Genomic DNA, 27,222 nt, shown 5'->3' with positions numbered 1-27,222 from the left:
AGCTCCCACATTTTGTTGAAAAATATATAACTAAAAACGGCATTCTAGACAGTAAGGACATAGACCCAAAGAGGACAGTACATTTTTTTGTTTCGTATAATTCCACAATCTCAAGGTAGCCACTGATACAATACCTTTTTTTTTTTTCTGTAAATAGCTCCATTATTAAGTGTAATTATAAAGCTAAGTACTGCTTAATACCTGCTTCCTGTAAGCCATCGTGATGAAATGGAAAAAAGTCACTGGTGAGAGTCCATAACAGGCCATAATAGTTTAAGGAACTTGAGAGACTGGGAGTGTGCACCTAACTTAAAACAACTTAGGCTTTTAAATTTAGCATTTATATTATTGTATGATGTGGTAAAGTTGGTCAACAAAAAATAAATTTGTGCTAACCATGGTGGCTTCTTTAAAAAAAAAAAAAAAAAAAAAGTTTAACCTGCCTCATTTTAGCCTTACCTTGTAGCAGGTTTTGAACAGGAAAAAAATAGGAGAGAATGGATGAATGAATGATTTTCTTGTGCTGCAGGGACTGAACCCAGCTCCTTACACATGCTGGACGAGCCCTCTACCCTTGAGTTACATTGCTGGTTGCTAAAACCACTGTTAGAGAAATGATGCCTGAGCTGGCAGACCAAAAATTATCTCTACTTATATCCTGACTGTGGCTAACTTACGGACTGGGCTGCCTTGACCAAGTCCCCCTTGCTGTGTGGTAACACTTGTTCTATTACTTCAAACAATGTCTAGCTTCTTGCTTTCTTACCAATTGGAAAGCCATTAAAATGATGGAGAGTGCAAAGCCAGCCTGAGCTACACCGAGAGACCCTGGGTCAAAAGACAGAGTCACCACCACCACCCAAGTGACTCTGTAGGGTGGGTCCTTCATTACATTTGCTCTTTAGCTATTTATCTGCATCAATCTTGTGTCTCGAGGTTCTGAGGGGACTGAGAGAAAGAACCAGAATGTCTGGTTCAGAAGAAAGAAGAGCAAAGACTGTAGAGCATGTGTTGCCTTTTTAGGGTTTGTCTCTTTTGTTCAGATACATGGTACCCACAGGGGAAAGGGTGTTTCACTCTAATTTTACAGATGGTAAGACTGAGGCATAAGAGGTCAGGTATTAGGAATTAACCTTGGATCTGTGTCTCTTATTTCAAAGGTGTTATTCAGTTAGTCCTCCCACTCCATCACCAAGTACACAACCCCTCTAATTCCCAAACGTTCTGTTCCAAAGATTATGTTGAATAAAATCAGTCTTCTTATCATTTTAACCCTGTACTATTTAGCATAACATAGGCATGTAATGGTTGTCATAACATTAATCACCATATCACTTTATTTATAATTATAAGAATTGTGGTGAATTGCAGTGATTAAGTCCTTTCAGGGACTATGCCTGGAACTACACGAGCTTTGCGGATTTCATGATCTAATGATGAATGGGATGCGGTCCTTGCCCCTGTGTCTTCTGGAGCAGATGCCGGGCAGATGTGGTAACATGAATATACCATGTACTCTGTGCAGGAGTAGCAGACTCGGGGTGTGGGGGGGCGGGGGGCGGTTATTAACCGTATGTTGGGAAGGGGGTTGGAGGAAGAGTGCTAAAGGCAGTAAGTAACATTGCCACTGTTTGTCAAGGAGCGGGCCACACTGATGAAACCGTCTTAGCGGAGTGCTGCCTCTGACCGACAGTATGGATGACCACTCTTTAGCATAATCTTAGAGTGCCTAAGGTAGAGGACTCAAGCATCCAGTCCTCCCCTCCCATCCTTAGTTTATAGATGGGAAGACTATACTCAGAGAAGTTAGATGTCTCCCAAAATGGGTAGACTCCAGAGGGAAGAAGACACTTATAGAACAGATTCAAGGTCAAATCCATACGGGGAAACATAGTTTTAAGCATCTCTTTAACGGCCAGGTGTGGTTATTTTGAGAGTTAGCTGCTGATCCCAAATGTCAGTGGTCTACAAAGCCCTGGAGACCATAACAGAGCATCCCAAAGCACAGTGATATTGTTAAAAGAAATCCCCCAAATAAAATTATTTTCAAAGAGAGGTGACCCCCATTCACCTTCTCCTCCCTTTCTGCTCCCTAGACATGCCCACGTTCAAGAGTCTGGGCTCTCGTCAGCCCTGTTTTGACTCCTACCTACCTTCATGTGTCAGTCATAGTGTTTCTAAAGAGCAACAGGCAGTTCTCTGTGTCTAGCCTTTGTTCCCATGCTTTTTCCTTCTCGTGGGTTATAGAAGGAGAACCCATTCTGAAAGCTGGTTTCTACCAGCACCTTACCCCATCATCACACAACCTGAGTACTTAATCATCATAACTTCAAGCCATGCCAGCCCTGGGGCTAGCTACTTAGTGACCATGAACAAATCATTCACAATTGTGTCTAAATTTCCTTGCCTACTGGTATCTAGTATGTTCAGAAGTCCTCAGGGATAAAAAGGCTTGTGCCCACAAGACGATATTCACTGGAGGTCTTGACAGTTGGATTGCTAAATGTCATTGAGGCGAAAAGATGACACAATTTCCCATCATAATTCCCATAGTCAGGAAGTTCTAAACCTTAAGAAGCAGTGTGCCACAATAGAAAAATATGTCTTAGAGTCAGGCTTTTCTGAGTTCAAATCTTGGACCTTTCGTTTGCTAGCTTATCACTGACCTCTCCGAACTTCTGTTTCCATCTGCGAAATGGGGACGGTAATTTCTACTTTGCAGCCTGTCAGGAGATTGGGAGGTGCCTAGTGACAGTAGGTTCTTTGATATTATTGTGCCCTGACCCCAGAAGTGTTTGGGAACTGCTAGGTGCCATAGACGACTGGCAAGCTTTAGAAGAAGTAAATGCAGAGGAGAGTGCCCCCTGAATTTGCAGTGAGTGGACTCAACGTGCATTGAACCGCGTGTATCTGACCTTTGCAAAGTGCGCTGGAGCCTCCCAGAGAGTTAAGTGGCAGCTGTGCAGATGTAGCTCCCTTCCATCTGCTCTCGCTGAAGGTGTTTTCCAGGTGGGGAGACCATGTTGGAAATTTGTCTTTAATGCATTCCAGGGTTCTGATGCAAAACCTGCCCGAGAGATTGAGCAGAGCATATTAACCAATATCATTTAAAGTTGATTAAAACTATCATCTTAATTAAGTATGAGAGAACAAGAAGTCCTCAGTCTTCTGGTAGCAATTAAAGACTAAAGAGTCGATTTGAAGTTGTTTTTGCAACTCTTAAAATAATACTCCCTCCTCTCCCTCCCATGAAAAGCGTTTTTTAGCTAGAGACATTCCCTCACATTGAGGTTTGTGAAAGCTGTTAAGGACCACAAACCTGCTGGCAGGTCCTCTAGTGCCAAGGCTTCGGAGTTCTCAAAAGCTAGGGGTTCAAGCTCAGGATACGCTGATTGGGAAAGAGAGCCTAAACAAAGGGCCCTTTGAGGCAGGAAACTGAGCTTTGGCTTCAGCACAGAGCACTGTGGGATTGGAAGAGTGCCCTGGGACTTGCCGAGAAGAGGGATTCGGGCGATCGAGGGAGGAAGTATAAAGTTTCCCCATACAGTGAGGGGTTCTGCTGGAACCCTGGAAAGTTGGTTTCAGAAGCTACCTGTCATCTGCCGGCCAAGTCGGCACACTCTATAAAACCTGGACTTGACAACACTCTCTGTCTTTGACCAGAAAGGGGAGCGATCCATAAAGGTCCATGGATATTGCCTTTTTCGTAAGAGCAGCTTGCTGGGAGATAGATCAGAGATTTTCTTGCAAGCCCAAAGCCATCACTGAAATCAGTGCATTCATCTCGCCACCGTATCACCCAGTATTTATTATTGACTGCCCGATTTATACTAGGCTGCCATGGCTGCAAAATTTACAAGACACAATTCCCACTCAGGGGCTCAGGATCTCTGTGACTGGGAGGTGAGGACCGGAAGGTGTAGGGACAGATTTCTGGAGGAACACATCCCAGTGCAAGTATTCACACCCACCCACCCACCAGGCTCCTCCTCCTGCATCCTAACTGGGTTTTGCACTGGATCTTCCTGAAAGTAAGACTTGTAATGCTCATCACCACACACATCCTAAAGGGCAGCATGCCAACCAACAGAGGAAAGCAGGGACAGCACACTGAGGTGAGGGCCATTGGCATCGGAGAAGACTCCTGAGCCCCCCACCCCACCCTGTGTGTGTGTGTGTGTGTGTGTGTGTGTGTGTGTGTGTGTGTGTGAACTTTACTTAGACAGCAGAATCTTCCTTGACCAGAAAAGACCCACTTCCTGTCAGCTCTGTGGTAAGATGCCTGGTGAAGGGAACAAACAATAGGAATAAGTAAGGAAACGGCTGGGTCTGTCAGAAGCACTGGCAACAGGACATATGCTGGGAGGGTCAACTAAACTGCTGCTCCAAAGAGGAGTGGTGGTTTCTTTGGTTACACATTTGAAAACTGATTCTGCTGAACAGATGGGACCCAGGCAAGATGGTACAAGTTTTCATAAGTTAGGAATATCACGTGTTTCCTCCATTCCCCAAATGGGTATCAGTGATCCGAGAATGGAAACATCTGAGTTTGGAGGTACAGGAGCCTAGCATCTGCAAACCGATGCCCAATATGAGATAGATGCTGCCGTGAGACACGAGTGGATTGTTCCCCAGTGTGGACGGGCTCCACAGGAAGCACTTTGACAGTTGGACCTGACCAGGGCTACAGTAGCTTTCTGGTTAACAGAAGGACGTTCACCCGAGAGTTTTCTGCTGTTTGTGTTTAGAGGTTTTGTACAGAACTTACCTCCAGTATTTGGGTGACAGTACAATTCAGAGAAAATGCCATATTTCTATGTATACATGGAGAGAGATTCATAAGAAACAGGTTTCTGTAGAATCTTGACAGGGAAATCTGAGGGACGGAATTCATCCATTCACAAAGTCCTTAATACAATACATAAGTTGCTCAATAAAAATTAAAACGGAAACCATCTAATTTTTTTTTCCTGTCACTAACATGTCCTTTTAGCCTTTTGTCTAAATTCCCATAATTGATGCTTTAAATTACATCAGCCAACATTCGGAAAAGAAAAATCACACATAATCTGCCATTTAGTATGTTGCATCCATTTCAGCATATTTCCTTTTTTATTTAATTTCTTTTCAATTAATTAAGAGCACGGACATTTGTTTTTCTGTGTTGATGATTAAAACGATCTTTACTTCATCAGATCATTTGACAGCCCTAAGCTGAGCTTTACCCTTAACTGCATACTGGTCTGTCCCCGACGTGTTCAGTTTAGTTTCCCGTACTGCCCAGACAAACCCCTGGGGCAGATCTTTGCCCCTCCATTCGCCAGAGCTGCCGTGCTAAGGAACAAATCAGGCAGCTTAGGTGACAGAAATGGGTTGTCTCACAACTCTGGAGGTCGAGGGAAAGCGCAAGGTGGTTCATTCTGAGGCTGTGAGGGAAGGGTCAGTCCTAAGCTTATTTCGTTGTCTTGTCAATGGCCGTTTCCATTTCACGTGATCCCTTCTAATATGCCCTGAAAGCCCATCCCTGGGTGCACATTTCTCATTTCTAAGGACACCGATTTTCCTGGACTAGAACTCACCCCGGGGACGTCAGTTTAACTTGATTGTCTAGAGAGACTTATCTGAATGAGTTCAATCTCTTAAGGGCTTCAACCTAGGACTTCTGGGTGGGGATACATTTCAACCTATAATCGCCCCTCATCTGTATGTAAGGAAGTTGGGGCCCAAGAAGTAGCATGTGATTTGACTTTGGTGTGTCTGCCTCTGAAATGGTCTATTTGCATCGTATCCTGTTTCCTGCTCATGAATGGGAAAGGCCACGAGCAAGAGAAAACTACTGTCTCTTTTGATTCTAGTTTGATTGGTGTGAGACAATGTTGGATGGTTATTGACTTAAATGTAACTGATTTTGACCCGCACTGTGATGCTATTTAAAAAACAGGTTAAATGCAGCGTACTAGGCGTAGCTGAAGCTTAATTACAGTTGTGCATTTATGAAGCCTGTTGACGATCTAGGCCCATTCCTTTGAAAAATCCAATGACTACAGTGACCTATAGACTGTATGGCATCCTAATAATTCTCTGGTGATTGGACCACATTCCAAGGAAAACTGGTATTAGATATAGGTCCTTGCTCTTTCCTCCTCCTTCTCTTTTCCCTCCCCCTCCCCCTCCTGTCCTCCACCTCTTCCTCCTCCTCTTCTTTCCCCCCTCCAGGTTTTGGTTTCTTTTTCTTGCATAAATGACTTCAGGTATGCTTCAGTAATCTGAAGGAAGGCTAAAAAGCAACATAGCATGAATGATCCCAGCCACCCCTGGTCTTCAGGGCGTCCAGTTCACAGGGAGGTGGAAACTCCTGCCTGCACTGTGGGCAGAAGGGGCTGATGGTGCCTGCTGAGCCAGCGCGCTCCTGGAGGAGAGGCGACACCACCATCAGAGTTTCAGCCCGGACTGAAATTGAAGGCTCCTGGAGTTGCCAGGTGCTTTTCCATTGACAGCTCTCAGGCAAGTGACTGCTCCCTGATTTCCTCACATGAATAACAAATGAAGGGTCTGAACTAAGATTCCTGTGATTCCCTCCTCTGCTTCGCTCATTGTAAGTGCTTAATATTTATTAGAAATAAGCAAATGAAGAGAGAATGAATAAATACATTATGGGACAGAGATGGAGCTATCAGTGTGAAGGAATCTGGGGGACTTCCAAGGACGTTCCATCCAAACCTGCATCCAGTTCTGAGAAAACTCCCCGTCTTCCTTTAGCATTGAGCTGAACATTGGAAGTCTGAATTTTGCATATGCTCTTGCTTGCTTTAAGGGTTCTATGTAAATCATAGGGACAAAAGGCCACCTCGGTCACCTTTGTCCTTTTTAATATATTTTGTAGGGAAAACCATGAGAAACAGTCGTTGCCATGAATTAATGCTGTTCACGTATACACACACACACACACACACACACACACACACACACACACACACACACACCTTAACTTCTCAGGAATCCATAATAGCCTTTGACACCTCCTCAGGATTAGTCATACTGTCCCCATTTTACAGATGGCCTAAAGGTTTGTGTAGATCACTTAATGGCAAATCAAAGCACCAAACTCAAATTTATTTTACCCCAAAGCCTATACTCTGTTTAAACATTTTCAATCCCTCCAATTTCATAAAAACAAGAAAAATGACCAAAAAGCTTGTGGGCTTCATGTTTAATATCTACATTTGTAATAATGGATTTCCTTCTATACCTAGTAACACTCGTCTCCATTTTAGGGAAGATACCCCACATTCTCAGAAGTAACAGTTCTTGTCAGAGCATACCCACACACTCTCTAATCCTCCCATATCATTGGGAAGCCAAGGGACCTGTTAAAGGTGAAGGCCAGACCCCGAGTGTGTGACTCCGAACCCACTCATTGACAGGTATACTGTACCAATGTTTTCCTTTCTGGATTCCTTGCCAACAGATAGGTTTGTCTGTTAACTGTTCAGTTCTAGTCTAGACTCAGGTGTACTGTGGAAGGAATTATGCTGTGTGCTAAGGTCACCTGAAGGGGGTCTATGTAAGGGGATGTGAGCCATCAGTTTAGAGAGGTGTGTGGGCCTGAGATGGAGCCAGCTTCATATGCTCCTGGAGAGTAGGCGGTGTTTATCTGAGTTGGTTGTGCTGTCTAGGATCTGGAGTGGCAGTGTGGTGACAGAGGCCTTAACACATCTCACTCTGGGTGGAGGGGGATGTGTGTGAAATGCCCAAAGCTATTCATGGAAGGCGGTTAGTCCCACCTTGGTTCCCTGGAGCCAGCTGACTCTACCTACCTACCTTGCTACAGACCACTGCCCATACAGCCACCAGAGTGGCCTTTCTGTGCCTGCCCAGCCACTCCCTTTTCTACTAGAGAAGGTAGCTCTTGAAGGGTACAGCCCTTTTTAACTCCTCGCAGTATTTCCCAGCTCCGGTACACAACAGCTGCTTAAGAAATATTTGCTATTCAGTACAGTTTAAAACTGTCTTAGTGTATGCATATGTGAATCACATTATATACAAAAATGTGTGTGTGTGTGTGTGCGCGCGCACACACGTGCGTACAATTTTTATATAGTTTTTCTAGCCAAGGGTGACATATTATATTTTAGAAGCAGTGATTGCCAAATCACCTTGTGATAGAATCATCTTCAAAATAAGAATTCTTGGTCTGGCCGTGTGGCTCAATGGTAGACCATTTCCTTACCTGGATTTATTCCCAAGCACTAAGAGAGCTGAAGGGAGCAGGGGAGAAAAGAAGGGAAGGAGGGAGGGATGGGAGAGGCAAGGGAGAATGCCAATTCATTCTCATCTTCTTTTTTCTGTTTTGACTGAGTGCTTGAGTAGGTCTAGGCAGGGCCCAGCATCTTACTATTATTTTTTAGTAAGTGCCCCTGATAGTGACTGTCTGACTCTGGGACTCACCACCCAGTTATAGCCTCGCTCAATCCCACCTTTGCCAACGAGTGCAGACAGGAACCTGAGCGCTAGCGTTCAGGTCTGGAATCCTAACACAAACAAAGCCCCATGTGCGCAGGGATACAGAACGGTTCTATCTAGAACAGTTGGCTAGTATACCTTGTGTCAGATTGTGAGAGGCAATGGAGAGAAATGATTTGCAAGCCTAATTAGGCCCACTCCCCAGTCCTCAAACCCACGACTCTAAGCCCCCTGCTAATTGGCAGTCCCTTAATAGATTAGGACTTGGCATCAGCCTTGCATGTTATTATAAACCACACACAGAAAAACCCAGTGGCTGAGGAACTCCTGCCAAGGCCAGGCCTGGGTTTTTGTGAGGCTTTTGAAGTGTACTGGACTTTCAGTATTTTGTATAGTCAGCGCACTGAAAGGAATCAAGCCATTCCTTTGGATGGGATTTGTGAAGGGTGAGTTTGTTGAATAATTAATTCCCTGAGACCCATTCTGTCATCTTGATGGACAAGCAGCAGCCCACATATGCAGCTTGTTCTCAGCACCAGCAGGCGATGGATTATTTCTCACGGACCTGCCCCCTTCCTAGGAACAGCTCCCTTCCCCTTTGTGCATCCAGAGGATGGGAAGGAAGATGCCTGAGCTGCGCACCTGCTCCGTGGCTGGCTGTTAGCACACTATCTCAGGAAATCCCCGCTATGGCCTTTCAAGACTGCAGGCCAGACCTGTTTTGCAGCTGAGGACACTTAGTCCTGAGAACTCACCAGTCTGGTGTCACATTGCCTTGACTTGGCCAAAGTGCGAAGGATTGTACCTAAACCTGCTAATTCCACAAGCACAAAACCAAATCAACACACAAACACACCCCAGACCATTTTTTTATTTTTATTTTTTAGTGACTTCTTGTGGCTGTGACACAGTATTCCTTGATTGGGAGATACAAAGGATTCTCCTTTGTATTATAAGGTCTCGCCCTCCCACCTCACATGATAGCACCCTCATTCTAAACTGGGCTACCCATGGCAGCGGATAACATTGTGCTGGGGGATGGAGAGATGCTGGAGTTTGTGCCTTTGTAAGCATTCACATAGGCACAATCCTGTACCACCACCACCCCCAAATCCCTGATCCAATAGCCTTGTACTTCCCTCTTGTTTTACCAATTAGATTCCACTTGGGGACCCTTCCCTTTCTTTTCAAGCCCATTTCCACAAAGGGAGGAACCGTAGTGGATGGAGGGTGATGTGATAGCCACAAAAACCTTCCCTTTCTCTGGCAAACATACCAGGCGGCTCTCATGGCAATACCATGGTGAAGGGGAATAATGTTGTTTGGCATTTTGCCCTCCAAAAAAGTGTGTGTGTGTGTGTGTGTGTGTGTGTGTGTGTGTGTGTGTGTGTGTGTGCGTGTGTGTGTATGGGGAGGGGAAGGTGTTGGTGGGAAGGGAAAGAGGCAGAAAGAACAGTGGGGACTTTGTATCTTACTTCTGCCGAGGGTCAGGTGGGTAGGGTCATAAGGAAGGAGGGGGTTAGAGAGGCCTGGAACCTCCCCTCCCCTCCCCTGAGCTTCGCTATCCCCTTCCCCTCTCTGCTTGAGAGAAGTTGTAAAGGAAAAAATAGGGAGTTTTTCTGTTTTGGTTTGCAAGAAGGATTCTAGATATAGTGTCCCTCTGAGGGAAGCTGGCTCCATGCTGCTTTGCAAGGATTAAGGACCTGGCTCCCAACACCACTGAAGAAACATCCCAGGAAGAACTCTTTCTCTCTACAGCTGAAAAATGCATCCCAGAGCTTTGGCTTCCTGGAGAGTCTTGGCTGGAGAGCCTTTCCTGGAACAATGGGGTTCCTATAGCAAGCCACCTAGGAGTTAGTGACTCCCGCCAGCGCTCCCTAGGGTATGGAAATGCCTGCATTTTGTTGTCCCCATGCTGGAGGGGGTGGGGAGGGGGCCACTAAGGGCAGGCCCAGAGCACCTGGATTTATTATTTATGCTAGAGACCCTCCTAACAGCTCCAGTGGAAGACTAACTGCCCAGTTCTGCAGAGAGTCAGGTGACCCCGCCGCCGTCCCCGCTTGTGCTCCTCTGAGACCTTGCCTCTGAGCATCGGTTCTGGCCCTTGTGAGACGGATTATTTGAAGAGAGAAAGAAGTACCCCCACCTGGCTGCTGTTCTCACGAAAATGAGTACCTTTGACTTCTGAAACCTCTACCTGGCATCTGCCTTCACAAACTAAAGAGCAGCAGGTTAGAGTCATTGGTGAATCCCATGTGTCCTGTTCAGGGACCCTGGATACAAAGCTTTCTCGTTCGGAAAAGACTCCATATTCTTTGGGCAAAGCCCTTAATCTCTGAACTTGGATAGGTGATGAGACCCTTAAGACAAACCACCCTACTCAGGCTGCACGTGAAGAAAGGGACTGGGCGGGCAGAGTGAAAGCAGGTCTGGTGGCTACACCGTCAGTTCCTTGAAAAACCAAGACTGAGAAACAAACACAGATGTCAACCACTGTTGTCTACTTGGGATTTTTAAAAATCGTGTTGGCAACAGAAACTTCGCTAATCCTCCCAAACCCACTGGTAGCACCTTATGGATACCAGGTATTTCTGAGCCAAACACCAGTAGTGAATTATTTTGCCTTCTAGACTGGCTGATCTGATTTTTTTCAGCCCTCCAAAGAAGGCAAAAGACTGACTAATTATCTAGACCAGATGCAGAGCAGAATGAACCTCTTCAATGATTCTATTGGATTTCATTGTGTCTTAATCCTAGGGATGATCCAGCTAGAACTTTTTCCCCCAAATAAGAGAATTCTTCTGGGTTTAAGACATTTGAAATGATTGGTTGATCTTCTTAGGAGAAGAATCTTTTCAGCATCTAGGTTTTAGGGATAGATAGGCTCCCCTCGAACTTCTTTTTAGGGACGGAAGTTGGGAAGGGAAGGGACTTGCAAGGGCAATTTATTCTTCTTTTGTGATTAGTTTTTGTCTTAATGCAGCCTTGAATGCACCATTGGTATTTAAATGACGGCAAGGAGTCTTTGATGTACTTTTTGGGGGGTAGTCAGTAAACAGGATTTACATGCCCCTTATCTGCAGGCATGCACTGACAGGTGTCCTCATGCCTCCATTGAAGCAATGCCACCATGGATGTTCCTGGCACTGGTTACAAACGCATTCTTACAGGGCAGGGACCCCATCTTATTAGTTTCTGTGGCCCATTTTTCTCTGTAAGGAGTTTCCTTCTTCAAAACAGACTTTTCCCCCCTTATTTTTCTGCCTACCCAGTGCCATTCTGCAATGAGGCACGGAACAAGCTTTAGATGCCTGGGGAAGAAGTTGGGGTTGTATTTTAATCAGGTGTTTCCTGATGGCCTTGACTCCCTGGATGCTTCTAAAATGACAGTGTAACCTGTAAAGACAGCACACAGAGAGGAAATCAACAGCAAATTAAAACGTGATTAGTGAGTATCTAGGCAGAAGGTCAAAGCCATTATTTTGGACTTCAAACTTTTCACTTTTCGGGCCCTGTATTTGGTTACAAAATTACATCCCTGAATTATTTGTGCAGGTGGCAGCTGCCAGATTTGAAGGTTTCTGTGTTTTACAAAAGGAACATTGACAGGCAGGGGAATGGGGAGTGTGCTCCTGGGGTGAGAGTTATCTTATCCACATTACCCTGGAACTGCTCCAGTCTTGCTCAATGCAAGTGGTAGTCTTGGTCCGAGGTGACAGAGCCCCCATCCTGGTTACTACGGCTGTCTTAGTGAGGAAACCATTCAGTCTAGTTGAGTGGTATCTTGTGAGCAGGGCTAGGAGATTTTCAGGCTCCGGATGGAGGGAGAAGGGGAGAACTAGTTGTTAATACCTACCCGTACTGTGTATTTCCTCCTCAGGCTCTTCAGACTGGTATTGGCATCCTCTTACTGGGGAGGCTCGGAGAAGTTAAGCAACTTGCTGAAGATCACTAGATTATTAAGTAGTAAAACTAGTTTCAAGCCCAGGTCTGAGCTACCTTCTGGAGATCCATAAGCTTCCTCTCACTTGATTCTCCAAGAGGATCTTAGGGGTATGCTGAAATTGATCCCTTAGCTCTTGGGATAGCTGGGGTGGGTTGGGGGCATAATAGCTGAATCACTGGGATGCCTCAGCCTTCCCTTAAGAGCTAAAAAAAGTATTTTACAATCATTTCACTTTGTGGAAAAGCCTGATGAAGAACTGAAGATTGAGAAGCTTAGAGTGTTGCGGCCTTCAACCACTCATGAGATTCTAGTTCACCAAGAAAGTAAAGGAGCCCCAGGTCATATATTGCATTTGGTGAGGAGTCAGCTCTGCCAACTTTTGCTTAACTTCCATTGAGTGCTGGGGATTGTTCTTTGTTCCAAGGGATACTGAAATGGCTTGTTTTCTGAAGTGATTCTTGGATGGTACAGGAGAATAGTTCCTATGTGAGGGTGGTGGGTCTCAGTGTTCCCACCTGGTAAATAGAATAATGATATGTCAGATCGCTGTGGTGTTAGGATGCTATTGTATATGTGCCTAACTCTATTTTGAGCAAGATTAGTGATACCAGCATAGCTGATAGGCTTTTATTCATAAATCTCTTCTCGCCTGGCATTCACTCTTCAGATTAGTGAGCTATCATACGAAGGTTGTTTTTGTTTTTATTTCAGATAACTACTGCCTTACAAAACAGAACTCTATGATAATACCACTCAGGATCACCTAGACAGGCATAGTTTAGGTTAGCTCATATCTTCTGCTTCCTAGCCATGTAATTTATTATGACACACCTTGTTTACCTGGCTAAAAAGGGAGGTGCTCCTCCATGCTACACCACCAGACTTGTGCAGGAAACTTGCTGGTGGCTTCGGGGTTCAAGAAGGCTTGCCTTTCCCTGGTCCTCAACTTTTCCTGCATCTGAAATACACAACTACCTGCCTTGTGCTGTGCTTGCCTGAAAACATAGGAGGCTCATCTTGGTCTAATTAAGATTGAGTTGTATACCTGTGTACCAGACAGTACACACCTTCACATGTCTGCTGTGGCCAGTGCTTCCTATGGAAGACATTGTTGAACCAGGACTATTTCTGTTCGTGTAGGTTTAATATTGAAGAGATGTCTTTATTCTTTACTGCAGAGGTAGGAATGTCGGGTATCTACAGAGCCTTAAATCACTAAAGAGACCAAGCAAGCGTAAGAAAGTCGGCAGCACAGGTGGATGAGTACGGCAGTGAATGCGTGTGACCCAGTCTTAGCGTTAGGGATATGGTGAGGACCAGTGGCCCCCTGGAGAACACAGGCTTCATCTGAAGAGATACAGCCTAGGCCTAGGCCTTGCCACCTGCAATATTGCTGACTGAAGAAGCTGGGAATCTGGGTGTTACGTGAGGCTGCCTGTTACTAAATGTGAACACTAATTTTAAACAATTTTAAGCATTGGGTGGGCCAAATAGAATATCCCTGCCAGGCAGATTTGGTGTGGACTGCCAAAGTGTGGCCTTAGACCATCCACCTTGAAGTGCGCAGCAGTCCACCCATGCCTTGGATTGCCAACCAGCACAGCCTTGCTCCTACAGGCCTCCAGGGGTGCTTTTGCCCGAACCTTCTGCCCCCACACCCGCCTGTGGGCTTGGCTTTTGACTATCGAACTGTCTTCCAGGTGTGTCTGATGTCCTGCCAGTCCCTGCTGTTTATTTTGCACCACGTGAACATGGTGTTTTTGTACACTTGGACAGCGATGCTTGGATGGACGGACACGTGCTGACCAGGGCATGTTTCGCCACCAGATAAATGAGAAGCTGTGTTTTTTCTTGACTTCATTTTGCACTTGCTGCTCTTAAGCCTGGAGTGATCTGAGAATGTCTGTCAGTCCTCCAGCAGTGACAGCTCTTCCCGGCATCAGGGGAGCAGGTCCTGCTAACCACCATCAAAGGCCTGTCTGTCCACTTTTGAGAAGTCCCTAGAATTTCAGGGTTTTCCAAGCATGTCTTTCTTTCTCCTGGGATCAGACTACCTTTGGCAAGTGGCTGAGTGAGCTCATGGCTGCTTCAGTAGAATCTGGACAGAACTCTGATCACATCTTACTCCTCCTTAGAAGGGTTCCTGACACTAAGGCTTCCTATCGGTTGGCTCTCTGGCACATACAGGAGTAAGAACTAATATTCACTGAGCCAGGCAATTATACATTTTCTAAATTGCATCTTAGCCCTCATAGTTCTATATATTGAGAACCGTGCTGTACCTTAAAGTCCCGTTGTGTGATGTTAAAAACGAAGAGAGATAGAGTGACCTACAGGGTATTACACAGTCCTGACAGGTGGGGAGAGATGAAATCCTATGTGCCAGAGTTCATGAATGAGGACTGGGGAGATGGCTCAGCAGCTCAGAGCACTGGCTACTCTTCCCAAAGACTAGGACTCTATCCCCAATGCCTACATGCTGGCTCAAAGCAAACTCTTAACTACAGTTCCAGGTGACCCTGTGCCCTCTTCTGACCTCTATAGGCACCAGGCACACATGTTGTGCATAGACATAGATGCAGGCAAAACACATACACATTAAATGACCACCACAAATGAAAACAAACAAACAAACTTCATGAATAGACTGGAAAAAGAAAGAAGTAACTGATCGCCAGTGGGGTTTTAATACAGGAGCTTAAAACATGCCTCCTCTGTTGCCAGAGGGATCAGATGTGGTTGCTTATGTAAGAGCTCTGAAGCACAGTACCTTAGCTCCAGTAACCAAACTGCTGAACCATACTGGAGACCTAGGCAGATAGGCTGGATCAGTGTAGTGCCAGGTGGGGTCCTGGTTTTTGTCCTTGTTCAGTCCAAATGACTTTCAACAGCTTTGTAGCTCGAGTGAGCGAATGAATGTCTACCGAGACATTGTTGTATTTAGCAAAGAGAGTCTATCTGGCCCCATCTTCAAATGGACTTTGGGCTTCATGGTTCTGTTATATGTCCTGGGTATTCCTCACATCACCAAGTGGACACAGACGAATTGTAGCCTCTCGGCTCCTTGACTATGACTATGTACTAACAACAACAAAAAAGATTGTTTTGAAAAGTGACTCTGTTTCACCCAAGATGAACAGATGGTAAGACCTATAGGCTCTGTTGGTTGCATTTACTGGAGAGAAAGATCTTGTTTGTGGAATATATAAAGTTGGCAGAAGATCTCCAGTTGTCCCAATGAAAGGTGCAAACCATGGTCTACTGATTTGTTTTATTTCTAGGTGAATGTGGCAGCTTTTAAGGGACTCCTGAGATGGTTCCCTCAGAAGGCTGATGACTTGAGTTCTTTCTATCCGCAGACCTTCAGTGAAGGAGAAAACTGACTCATGAAATTTGTCCTTTGACGTGTGTGCTGTGGCACAGGGACATCTGCTTGTGCAACAGACACATAAAAAAAATAATAATAAATGATTTGTTTTCAAAGAATCCAACTAGAAATGCTAAAACAGCCAGAGTTGAGAACTGAAGATTAATATTAGTTATTCTGCGGTGCTACGCTTGCAGCTTAGTAGTGAATGCTTGTTTAGCATGTTCGAGGCCTTGAATTCCATCTGGGGCATTGAAAACTAGTCATGTCTTCACTGTCAGCATTTTCAAGTAAGGGCATCCAAAGTTCTTTATAATACCCAGGATTAGGCCACAGACAGGTTTCTCTTTGCCATGGAACCCCAGACTTCCTGAGGGTGGGAAACTGAAACACAGTGCAAGCCCTTACTCACCACTGTGGCCCAAGCACCTCTCACAGTGCCCAATTCTCAGGGAACTGTCAGTTCTTGTTTGTTTACCTAAGCAAGAGACCTTGGACTTGGGCTCAGGAAACACAAGCAACAGGACTCTATCTGCCATGAGTTTCTCCGGTGAGGTCTGAACTTTCTAGCCCCGAAGAATGAGCATTTGTCAAGGAAAGCCTCAGCCCAGAATACTGCCTGTTCACACCCGCCAACTGCAAGTGTTTTTCATGGAGCTTGTTTCGAAGCTGAAGAAACGCCTTCATAGTAAACCTAGATTCTGCTCATCTGGATACTGTCCAGTCTAAAAATCTGGACAAATATTATAAACCAAAGCAAGTTTGCACACTTCTAAGACCAGTAGCAATTAATTACTTTAAATAGAAATACTGTCACTTACCAGCAACATAAATATTTGTATTTTGAACCTCTAAGTAGTTGTTAGGTTGACCATTCTGACCTTAAGTGATTTTTACTTAGTCATATTTTAACAGGGAATGCATTTATAAAGAAGGGTCAGGTCAGGGAGGAAGAAAATATGAACCAAAAGAAAGACAGAGCTGAGTTCTAATCCCGGTGACTGACCTAAGGATGCACTTAGAGACCTTGGGGAATAGAAAACAACTGTCTTCAATTATTTGTTGAGTACAAATGAAAATAACAATACACACACATTTTCCCAGTTCTCGTAGACACTAAATAAATTGCAAAACAGACTCTAACCCCTTTCAAAGGGAACTCACTGTGTTCTAGCTGTAGTTCTGATATCTGGTCCAAATGAGTGTCCTTTGCTCTACACTTAGATGAGCTTGAGTTTTCTGATCCTCAGTGGTTTTATTTGTAAATGATTTGAACAGTGCTCACTCATAACTGTATCCTATTGATAAGATCGATGAAGCTCCCACCAGGGAGTCCTGGTAACTGCCTGGTCTCAGCAGCTGCGCTGTGCCAACACCTATGTGTGTATTGCGCGTCCTGTGTCGTTTTGCCGGTAAGTATGTAGACGTTCTGTGGATGTTGCTTTAATTATTACTCTCACAGATCTTAGACTTTGCTTATTTGAAGATACCTCCAACTGCTTCTCAGCCTTTTGCCTAAGATCAGGTGAAGATAAGTACAGATCGGTTCAAGTGGAAAATTGGGCGAGTCTCTGGAGAGGCATCGCAAGGACTTGTTTTACGGGACAGATGAGAAGTGCCCTCTCTGATGCTCTGGGTTTTGGTCACGCAGAGAAGTACAGTCACTTCAGCTTTACCCTCCTGCCCCACTCACCCTACCTCACTAAGGGCTTCTAAAAAGCACTTTGAGAGAAGAGGCTGTGTTTAATTTTGGGCAGATATGAAGCCATGGCTGCGGGGAGTTGGCTTTGGGGCTGGGTCACTCTGGTAACACTTCCCACATGACTTGATTGATGGGTGGGCCATGAAAACTTATCCTGTGTTTTTTTACACCCCACCCCCAAACCACCCAACCTGCCCAAGTGTTAGTTTTTCAAAGCCAGCAAAGTTTCAAAGGCCTGAACCCAACACAGCGGCCTTTCTTCATGCTTTGATTTTCTGCCCATTAAGTGTTTGTCACTGAGTTCAGATTTCGCCTCCTCTGCAGCCTACACATCCCACGAAGCCCCTAGAGGTATAGGAAGTTAATTGATCCTTGATTAAAAGGAGAAGAGAGGCTTGAGCCTGGGCCCAGACACTTTAGATTATTCTCTCTCTCCTGGCTCTGATTTGCAGAGAGCTTATAATATACATTTTATTATCAATAAATCTAAATTCTAGGATATTGGCTTCAGATCTTTGATTGAATTAGACACGTGTGTATCTAATTAGTATGTGTGTGGCATGCAGAGTGAATTTTCAGTGAACATAGCTACGAGGTCTGCATTGACTGTTCAAAAGCCCTTTCTTTCTTTCTCTTTCTTTCTTTCTTTCTTTCTTTCTTTCTTTCTTTCTTTCTTTCTTTCTTTCTTTCTTTCTTTCTTTCTTCTCTCTCTCTCTCTCTCTCTCTCTCTCTCTCTCTCTCTCTCTCTCTCTCTCTCTCTCTCTCCCCTCTCTCTCTCTCTTTTTCATTCCCTGCAGAGGCATGAGAGTTACTGGAGGAGTTTCAGCTCATTTATTCATACTCATGGATGCTTCTGTTTTAAGTGACTCACTCTAAAAAGCACCCAAGATTTAGTCAGGGCATTTGAACTCCATCCAGCTTCACCATTAACTGACAGAGTGACTCTGCTAAATCACTTTAATCTCTTTGAACCATAGGTTCTCTGGGATTGGCCTTTGGGCCCCTTGGAGATTGGGACTTAGCCTCTTTTATCTCCCTAGCCCAGTCAGTAAGTAACTAGGTTGTTATACCACAATCGTATGTGTGGGAATCCTCAAGTGTGGGCACATGGTGCTTGCTCAGTAAATGCTAACTATCATTATTAGTCTTTGTTCTGTGTTTCTCTTTCTTCTGTCCATTGTTTAGCTCTCTTCTCATGACTACAGCAAAGTTGGAGACTGTATTCTGCAGTAGTTGCTCTTTTCTAATTGCTAGGACTGGAGTCCTTAATCTGCATTGCATTTTCAGGGGTGTACATTACACAGTCCATGGGGCCCCAAAATGTCTTCTGCTCATGCAAGGGTTAACTCAAGTCTCCATCCCCTGTAGGATACCTCTCGTGCCCCTGTACAGGAGTTTTGTTGTCTTGGTGCCTTTCTGTGACAGCATCTGTCATTGCACTGGTAATATTTTGACACTCTTGGGTTTGTGCTTTTGTTTGTTTTGGTTGTTTTTGTTTCAAGACAGGGTGTCTTTGTGTAGCCCTGGCTGTCCTGGAACTCACTCTGTAGACCAGGCTGGCCTCAAACTCAGAGATCCACCTGCCTCTGCCTCCTGAGTGCTGGGGTTAAAGGTGTGCGCCACCACCGCCCGGCCCTTGGTTTGTGACTTCTTAACAACCACATGAACTTCTCCAGGGCAGAAGCTATGCTGAGCGTCCCACGCTCTGCTGCTGTGAAGTTGTTTTGTTTTGTTTTTTGAAGCTAAATGAAGACAATAGAAGATAATACAAATGGTGGCAGTGATGGGGACAGACACCCTGCTTTGGAAAGGACGTCTCTTTTTCTCATTGCTCTCCTGAAGCAAGGCCTAGTCTTCTGGCTCGGGAACTAGCTGTCCAGTTGGGGGAGTGTTCATTCAGTTTTCGTCAACTCTTTCTGGAGCAAAGTCAAGGTTTGACTGGCATCACCCTCAGTAAATACCACAAATTTGTAAAGGAGATAGAAAAGGCCATTGGGTTTTCTAAATGATATCTCCACGCCTTTCAAGAAAATAAACAGAAACTATTTAGACCCAACTTCTTGTCTGTTTGTAGTCATCAGCCATATAATCAGAAGCGGAAACCCACCCCACGCCACAGGCAAAGAAAGCATCTGTGTTGTTCCCAGCCAAAGAGAGGGCAGAGGAACAAGGCAGATGGTTTTCCTTTCTGAGCCATCTCCTTGGGCCCCTCTCGCCTCCTGCTGACATTGATCAAGTGTCCTCAGCATGTCTTAGTCTCTGCTGTTCCTGCCTGTGTGTTGCTTTGGGGTTCTTTCAAGCAAGGCTTCCTAGAGGATGTGCTGTGTGTGTATGTGTTCCCTGACTGGACTGGAAACTCCCTGAGGGCAGTGTCTGGGTGGGTTTGTAGCTCTAAACTGAACAAACATAGTTCAAAGTCAGTACATACTTGTTGGGTGAATGGATAAACAAACACATCGTCTTATCCCGTCATCCTAGTAAAACGGAACTTCGCTTTCGTTTTTCTTATTTAGCAGATGAGAAAGGGAATCCTTGAAGGTGTGAAATAACTTGCTCTAGTAGAACAGCAAGCCCGAGATCATCAGCCTAGCTCCAACTCCGAGTTCTTTTACACATATCTTACTGTCCTCAGAAACGTGGTTGACAGACAGGCCCATCATGTGAAAACTATTGAATAAATGCTGGAGGGCTAAGTGTGAGCCACACACGTCAGGCACCTGAAAACTGTTGAGTGTAGATGCTGGAGGGCTAAGTGTGAGCCACAAATGTCAGGCACTGGGAGTCTGTTCCTATCCTGAGGGGTTTTTTCTTAGCAATGCTTTGGCTCCCAAGCACCTCCGAGGCCACAGCTCAGCTAAGCATCTCATCATCACAATTCACAGAGCTCTGAAAGTATGCTAGAATATCAGTTTCTGGCTTCCCGGCCCCTCTTCAGAGCCAACTTGGTCCCATTTCAAAATCTCTAGGCCATGGAGTAAAAATGGGCTGAGGCCGTATGATATCCCTCCCAGGCCCCCAGCCCCAGAACATCAGCCGACTTCTGTCGCTACTACACCAACACATTTATCCACTGCCTCCCCACCCCCTCTTACTCCAGGGCAGAGAGAGTTTCAAAAGTTAATGGTTATTGCCTTTCAGGGCCCCTCTGTGTTTACTTTGTGAAGGTCAGGCCCGATACTGTGGTTGTTGCTGTTCTTCTTTTCAAAGCACTAGTATGAATTTGATAAAGTAAACTGTTGTTCTAGCAGGAAGCAGTTAGGGGTCACAAAATAAATAGCCGTAGAATTCAAATAAATCCAAAGAATAAAACCAAATAAATCCATGTGTGTATGCACTGTGATACATAAATACACTTTTTTGGAAATCTGGTGTTTTTATCGCTGCTGGTCTGGACCAAAGTAATTGAAAAATTGTGGAGTTCGTGGTGCTTTTTTTCAGAGGTGGTCTGGGGCTTTGAGCAACGTGACATGAATATAATTTTTTGAAATGAAAAGGGAATTTTATCTCTTAAACAACTGCTTATCTTGGGATATCCCCCCCCCCTCCACTAATGAATTTCACAGTTGGATGAAAGCAATTTGCAAAGATAAATTAGGGATTTCGGCACTTAGAGGAGTGGACTTCAAGCCCTAAATGAGCTAAAGATGCTGAGTCTCTTGTTTTTCCCCTTGAAGAAGGGAGGCAGTAGTCCTTACATGATGCCTTCAAGTGGCCTCTGGACTACTAGAATGTTCAGTACATAACCACGATAAAGTCCTTGACAGTTGTTAGCCTTGGGAACAATGAGAGCCAGACCCTGTACCTGTTCCTTGGGTGTCCAGAGGAGGACAGACAGAGCTGGAGGCTGTAGGAGAGAAGTTCTGGTTCTGGGCTTTCTTTGGATTGAGGCTAAAGATTTTGTTTTCTTCATGCAATGGAGAGAGCTATTAATGGTGCTTTAGCTAACATGCTCATGGTAAGAGCCTTTCAACCAGCCAGGAGTAATGGCATTTTTAATCTCAGCACTCGGGAGGCAGAGGCAGGTGGATCTCTGTGAGTTCTCGGACATCCTGGTCTATATAATGAGTGCCAGGACAGCCAGAGCTATGCAATGAGACCCTGTCTCAAAACAACAACAAGAGAAGTAAACCGGTGGATACGTGGAGGAGGCATTGTGGGCCAGACACCCTAATAGGAGGTGACTGCGGTATTCATGCAAGACTTTATGCTTTATGCTTCTGGGCTTTGAGGAACTTCGGGCAGGTGGTAAAATCTATTGGTTGTGACTTTTAAGAGAAGGGAACTAGTTGGCCTCTGATAACCAGTCACTGCTTTAGGAATGACCTGGTACTTCCAGTGCCCTTGGGCTCCTATCGGGGATATCAGTTGGAAGGGCTGAGCTCAACTCTAGTCTATGACTCTGAACAGTGACAGAAAGGACTTGAAAATGGCATCTACTGAGGCAGACCCTTTGCCAGAGGTTTTATGTACAGGAAAAGACTGCTCATCACACACATTTACTGGGAGGTGACTGAGATGAGGGAGTTGGACTGAAAACAGGAGCCACGTGGATAGAAAATGGTGAATCTAGGATTCAGCTTCAAGTTATCTGACTCTGACGCCTGCACAACTGTGTGGAACACGCATGGGCTTCAGATGAGCTTCTCAGAGCAGAGATGGTTAGGACCCAGGAGACGTCACCCTGAACACCTGACTGAACAGCATCAGCCTTGGGCTGTGTTACTACTCATTCTTAAAAATCTGACTTTAACTTTTAGCAGAGTATGGAAGACTGCTTTCCCAACCCTTCCACTACCTCTCTTACAGCACTCAAGGGAAAGAAGGTGGGGGATGTCGTTTTCTCTGGGGTGACGGGAGGGGAGAAGGGGATACAGGTCATGAAAGCTCCACAGAGGCTGCAGACTACCACGAATGTAGGCGTTACGTTAGCGTTTCTGTCCGATACTTGGGGGAGTCTGTGCTGTAGGATGTTTCCTTCTTCTCCTTTGCACTGATGTTTTCCCTTCTCTCCCCCCGCCCCATGTGTGTTCCCCCAGCGGCGCTGCCCTTCCTCATCATCGAGACAAGCACCATTAAGCCTTATCGTCGAGGGTTTTACTGCAATGATGAGAGCATCAAGTACCCCCTGAAAGTCAGCGAGACCATAAACGATGCTGTGCTCTGTGCAGTGGGGATCGTCATTGCCATCCTGGCGGTAAGTGTCCTGCCTTGGCCACACTGATCTGACGGCCTCCTGTCTTAGACTGCACACTATCTGAGCCACTGGAGGTGTGCAACCAGCCCAGAGAGACTTCCACCAGAGAAATTCATCCAGTCTTCTTCTGTCTTTTGCCGCTAATACTATTTCTAAAACCAACGTTTACTGGGAGATAAACATATAAACATTTAGAAACACCTTTGAAACTATCGTCACAACAGTCTAATGGAGTTTAACTCTTGGTTTTCTCTTCTAGTGTCCACAGAGTAAGACTTAGTTAATAAGTTGCCGAGTTGAGATTCGAACTGAGACATCTCTTACACCAAGGTCTCATCTCTGAGCCACTGTGCTATGAGGCCGAGTCCCATCCTTGTCAGCTAGCCAAGGTGTTTTCTGGGCTCCTGCCTCACCTTTGCTGGGCTGCGGTGGGAGTGACGATGTCCTTGCAAATTTCTAGCATGCTATTTAATTTTCCTGCCCTGTGGCTGCGGTGGTAAGATAAACAGGACTTGGAATTCAGAGCACTTGGTCTAGACCCCACCCTCTATTAGCAAGCCTGACTCTTTAAAACTGAGGATGAGCGCATTGCTTCACAGTGTTACAATAAAGTATAAAAGATCATGAATGTCTTAGAGTTTTTACCGCTGTGGTAAATGCCATGGCCAAAAGCAACTTGGGGAAGGAAGGGTTTATTTCAGTTTATATGTCCAGGTAGCAGTCCAACACTGAGGGAAGTCAGGGCAGGAACCTGGAGGCAGAAACTGAAGCAGGGGCCATGGAGGCATGCTGCTTACTGACTTGCTCTCCATGGCTTGCTCAGCTTGCTTTCTTCCAGCACCCAGGACCACCAGCCCAGGGGTGGTACAGTGGACCAAGCCCTCCCACATGTATCATCAATCAAGAAAGTGCCCCATAGGCGTGCCCACGGGCCAATCCCGTAGAAGCATTTTCTCAAGAGAGGTTTCCTTTCCCCAAATGACTCTAGCTTGTGTCAAGTTAACATAAAACTAACAGCACAATGGGTATTAAAATACTTCTCAAACGCTTAATTGCTGAACGGGTTGCTGGGATGTACGTATAAAGTCCAGTCTGACACTGCTTCCCTGTAAGAATATAGCTCTCATGAACAATGCTGCAGAAATGTGACACACTTGGACTGTGACAAGGTCCAGGATTCTTTGGAGCAGTGCTAGCTTGTGGGAATTTGGGTGTGGTCCACCTGGGCCCTGCCCTCTTTTGGTGTGTCCCTGTGAGACCTGAGACAGGAAGGGTCATTCTTTGAAAGCCGCTGTTACGATTTGTGAGGTTTACAGTTTTACAGCTGTCTGCTCCTCCAGCATTTTCTAAGTTTGTGCTCTGCCCTTGAACTCCGGCCATGTGGGTGAAAAGGAGGGGCAACACATACATTCGTGAGGACCATAAATCCCGTAGATACTTGAACTGCTCTTCTGAGGAACACAGCTTGGAGGTGGAACTCTGGCCTGCTGTCCCCATTATGCAGATGGAAAATCTATAGCCCAGGCAGATTAGATAAAGTACATACTCAGAGCCTACAGCTAGTAAAACCTAGGGTCCAAGCCTATGTCTGGATGATTTCAAAGCCCCCTTCCCATCTTTCAGATATGCATTTTAGGATGGCCAGCCTCTCCAGATGAGCTGACTGCTTCAGGGGGTAAACAGTTAGCTTAACTGGCCTGGTCCGGGTTGTGACTGGTAAGCTACTGCTAACACAAGTTTTTCTTGTGACTTGCCTACTCTGGGGGTTGGTTGTAAACCCTGAAACCCCCTCTTTGTTTTTTAATCAGCAGTTTGAATTTGGGCAATGGCAAGGGGAGCTTGTAGAACTCTTTCCAATCTTGAAAAGAAAAACAGACCAGTTGGCAGTCATAGTAGCTTGGGAAGGTGCACGAAGGATCTCTGTTCAAAAGCTGAAAAATGAAAGGTCCGATTTACTATTACTCCAAATTGATGGTTGTGGAAATGAGTTCCTCGGGAAGAACAGCTTTTCTTGAAAAGGGCATTTGTTGTGGAAAGCAGGTAATTGTAGAGTATGTCTTGCTGAGGTTTGAACAGGTGTTCTTGACAGACAGAGGATTGGTTAATTGAATACTTTAAGAGAGCACGTTATAATCTAGGAGTCTTGTGATAAGAACAGGCTCAGGACAGGTACATCACGTGCTGTTCAGGCGTTCTGCCAGGTGTTTTTCCCAGCATGCCCTGGGGGCTGCTCGTAGGCACACAGTAGAAAGTGAATTAGACACTGTTCCAAAGGTGAATCAGACACTGTTTCAAAGGTGAATCAAGTGAAAGATTGGTACCCATCACCCTCAGTTTCCTCCTCTATAATATCGAAATGATATTCACAGTTCCTCAAGAGGATTGCCATTAAACTCAAACATAGTGGTCCTACAAACACCCTGTATAGTGTGCTAGATGGAGTGTGCACAGTCTTGTACGTGGGAACAGCCCTTGGTCTCTCCCAGGCCCCAGGATGGGCAAAGGAAATGTTAAAACGGCTTCTCCAGAGGCTGGTATCTGTCTTTCTCACCTGTAGAGGTCTACTAGCCTGTCTTTCTTTTCCCAAGCAGAAGTCCTGGTCAGCAGGACTTGCCCCACGTCGTGCCTCCTCCAGAGGTCCCAACATTCCTAATTCCTTTTCACACCTGTTCTTAGGTGCTCCGTGTCCCTGTCCTTTATCATTGTCACCTTGATGTTATCACTGAAATGTCCCCTGGGTACCCAGGTTCCCTTGACACACTCCTGTGCTGGACCCTTCATCATAGGATGAGCAATGGCATCAGCAAAATAGGTTTTAATCAAGCCCTGTATAGTTCAGAGAAACACCTGGCGATATACAGCCCACAGCAGGGTCAGTGAGGTGGCTCAGCAGGTAGAGGACTTGGTGTGCGACACGAATTCGATTTCTGGAACCCACCTCAAGGTGGAAGGAGAGAATCAACCCCTAAAAGTGTTCCTCTGGTCTGACCTCCGCGTGGTCAATGTGGCACATGTGCCAGCCTCCTATGCCAATGGTAAAAATTTTAAAAATATCTAGAAAAAAAATACATACAATAACTGCTATCCTGGCCAAGAGCTACTGTGTGCCAGGGAAACATGGAGACAGTGTTGATAAAGTTCACCCTCAAAGAAACACCGAGAGCTAGATAAAGATATAGGCTCTGGTGCATATCTGAGCTCATCTGCTGTGGGTCATGTTGCAAGTTAATTGAGTTTGGTCAGCCTCAGTAGATTCATACGTTATATGGAGAGAGTATGTAAGTAGACATGTTTGCTAAAGTTTTGAAATGAGATCAGCACAGAGAGAGAGAGAGAGAGAGAGAGAGAGAGAGAGAGAGAAACTCAATGCCAGGCACAGTGAAGTTTACTCAATAAATGTTAGCTGTCTTCATTGCAAATGAAAACACAGTGTCAAAATATGGTGACTATATATATATATATATATATATATATATATATATATATATATATATATATATATAAAATTAAAATGGAGTCTGGAAAGGAGCCCCCACTTTTGACCATGACCAATCTTTTCATGTCATTAGTTAGATCGGAGGCCTCTTGCCTCTCATTCCTCTCTGCAACAGTACTTCTGCCTCCTGCTGCAGCTGCCAATGCATTTCAGCTAGAGGCACATGTGATGTGTGTGCTCTCACCTGTAGAGGTCTACTAGCCTGCTCACTTGCCGTGATGCCAAGAGTGCTCCTGGAGAAGAGTTCAGCGAAGACCTCAGAGGCGGGTGAATAACTCGCTTTGGTATGTTCGGTTCTGGAAAAGCTATCCGGGCTGCAGACAGCAGCAGCAGGACACAGTTCCCATTCTCTCAACTTGAGGGCCCCCTGAGCCTGGCTGCCTTCACCCAGAATCGACTTCTGACCAGAGAGCCTGAGGGACAGTCAGGCAGGGGAGCAGGCTGCCGAACCGGAAATCCAATCAGCTTGCTACGGACTGCCCTGCACCTTCTGCTCAATGTCGGGTTTCTTTCACACAGCAAGAGGAGCCTTGACTGAGTCATGCCCTTGATCCAGTTTGCCCAATCACCACAACAAAGGATTGGAATGGTGCTGGAGGAGATCGGGGTGGCTTCAAGATGCAAAGCTTCGGAAGTTATGGAGAAAGCAGACACCTTTCTGAGGCAGAACCTATGGAAAAAGCGTCGTCATTTTGACCTCTTTTTCAGATGTGTATCAGATTCTGGAATTATAGCATAAGAATTCCTTCCAGGTCCACACAGCAGCAGTCCCTGCCCTGCCTTGCAAAGGCTTAATGACTCTAGCAGCAGCCAGGCTAGGAACAACTCATAGTAAAACCCCACATCCTATTTAGCTCTCCTCCAGTGGTGCCTTGCATTGGTGCCCATCATGACTATTAAGGTCAAAGGTCTTAATGGCCTCCCCCAAATGGTCATTGTCCTGTTTAATAAACATGGGCTCAGTGCTTGCCACGATCAGACCCCAAGATGGGCTCACATAGATTCTTTGTATCTAGGAATTGATGCGTGGGTATATCGTAGGTCAGTCTCCCTC

At 45.4% G+C, this 27,222-nt stretch overlaps 1 protein-coding gene across 1 annotated transcript in view; it reads left to right on the top strand.

Annotated features, from left to right (window-relative positions):
• Nucleotides 1–27,222, top strand: part of Plpp3 (phospholipid phosphatase 3) — a 77,723-nt gene that overhangs the window by 14,412 nt on the left and 36,089 nt on the right. The window contains exon 2 of the mRNA XM_052716120.1: nucleotides 22,515–22,672. Coding sequence (XP_052572080.1) covers nucleotides 22,515–22,672 — 158 coding nt within the window. The remainder of the gene's footprint in view (nucleotides 1–22,514; nucleotides 22,673–27,222) is intronic.

The sequence above is a fragment of the Peromyscus californicus genome, unplaced genomic scaffold (genome assembly GCF_007827085.1).
Source record: "Peromyscus californicus insignis strain IS unplaced genomic scaffold, ASM782708v3 Scaffold_5__1_contigs__length_169319896, whole genome shotgun sequence".
Lineage (NCBI taxonomy): Eukaryota > Metazoa > Chordata > Mammalia > Rodentia > Cricetidae > Peromyscus > Peromyscus californicus.
This window is presented reverse-complemented; position numbering and strand designations above follow the sequence as displayed.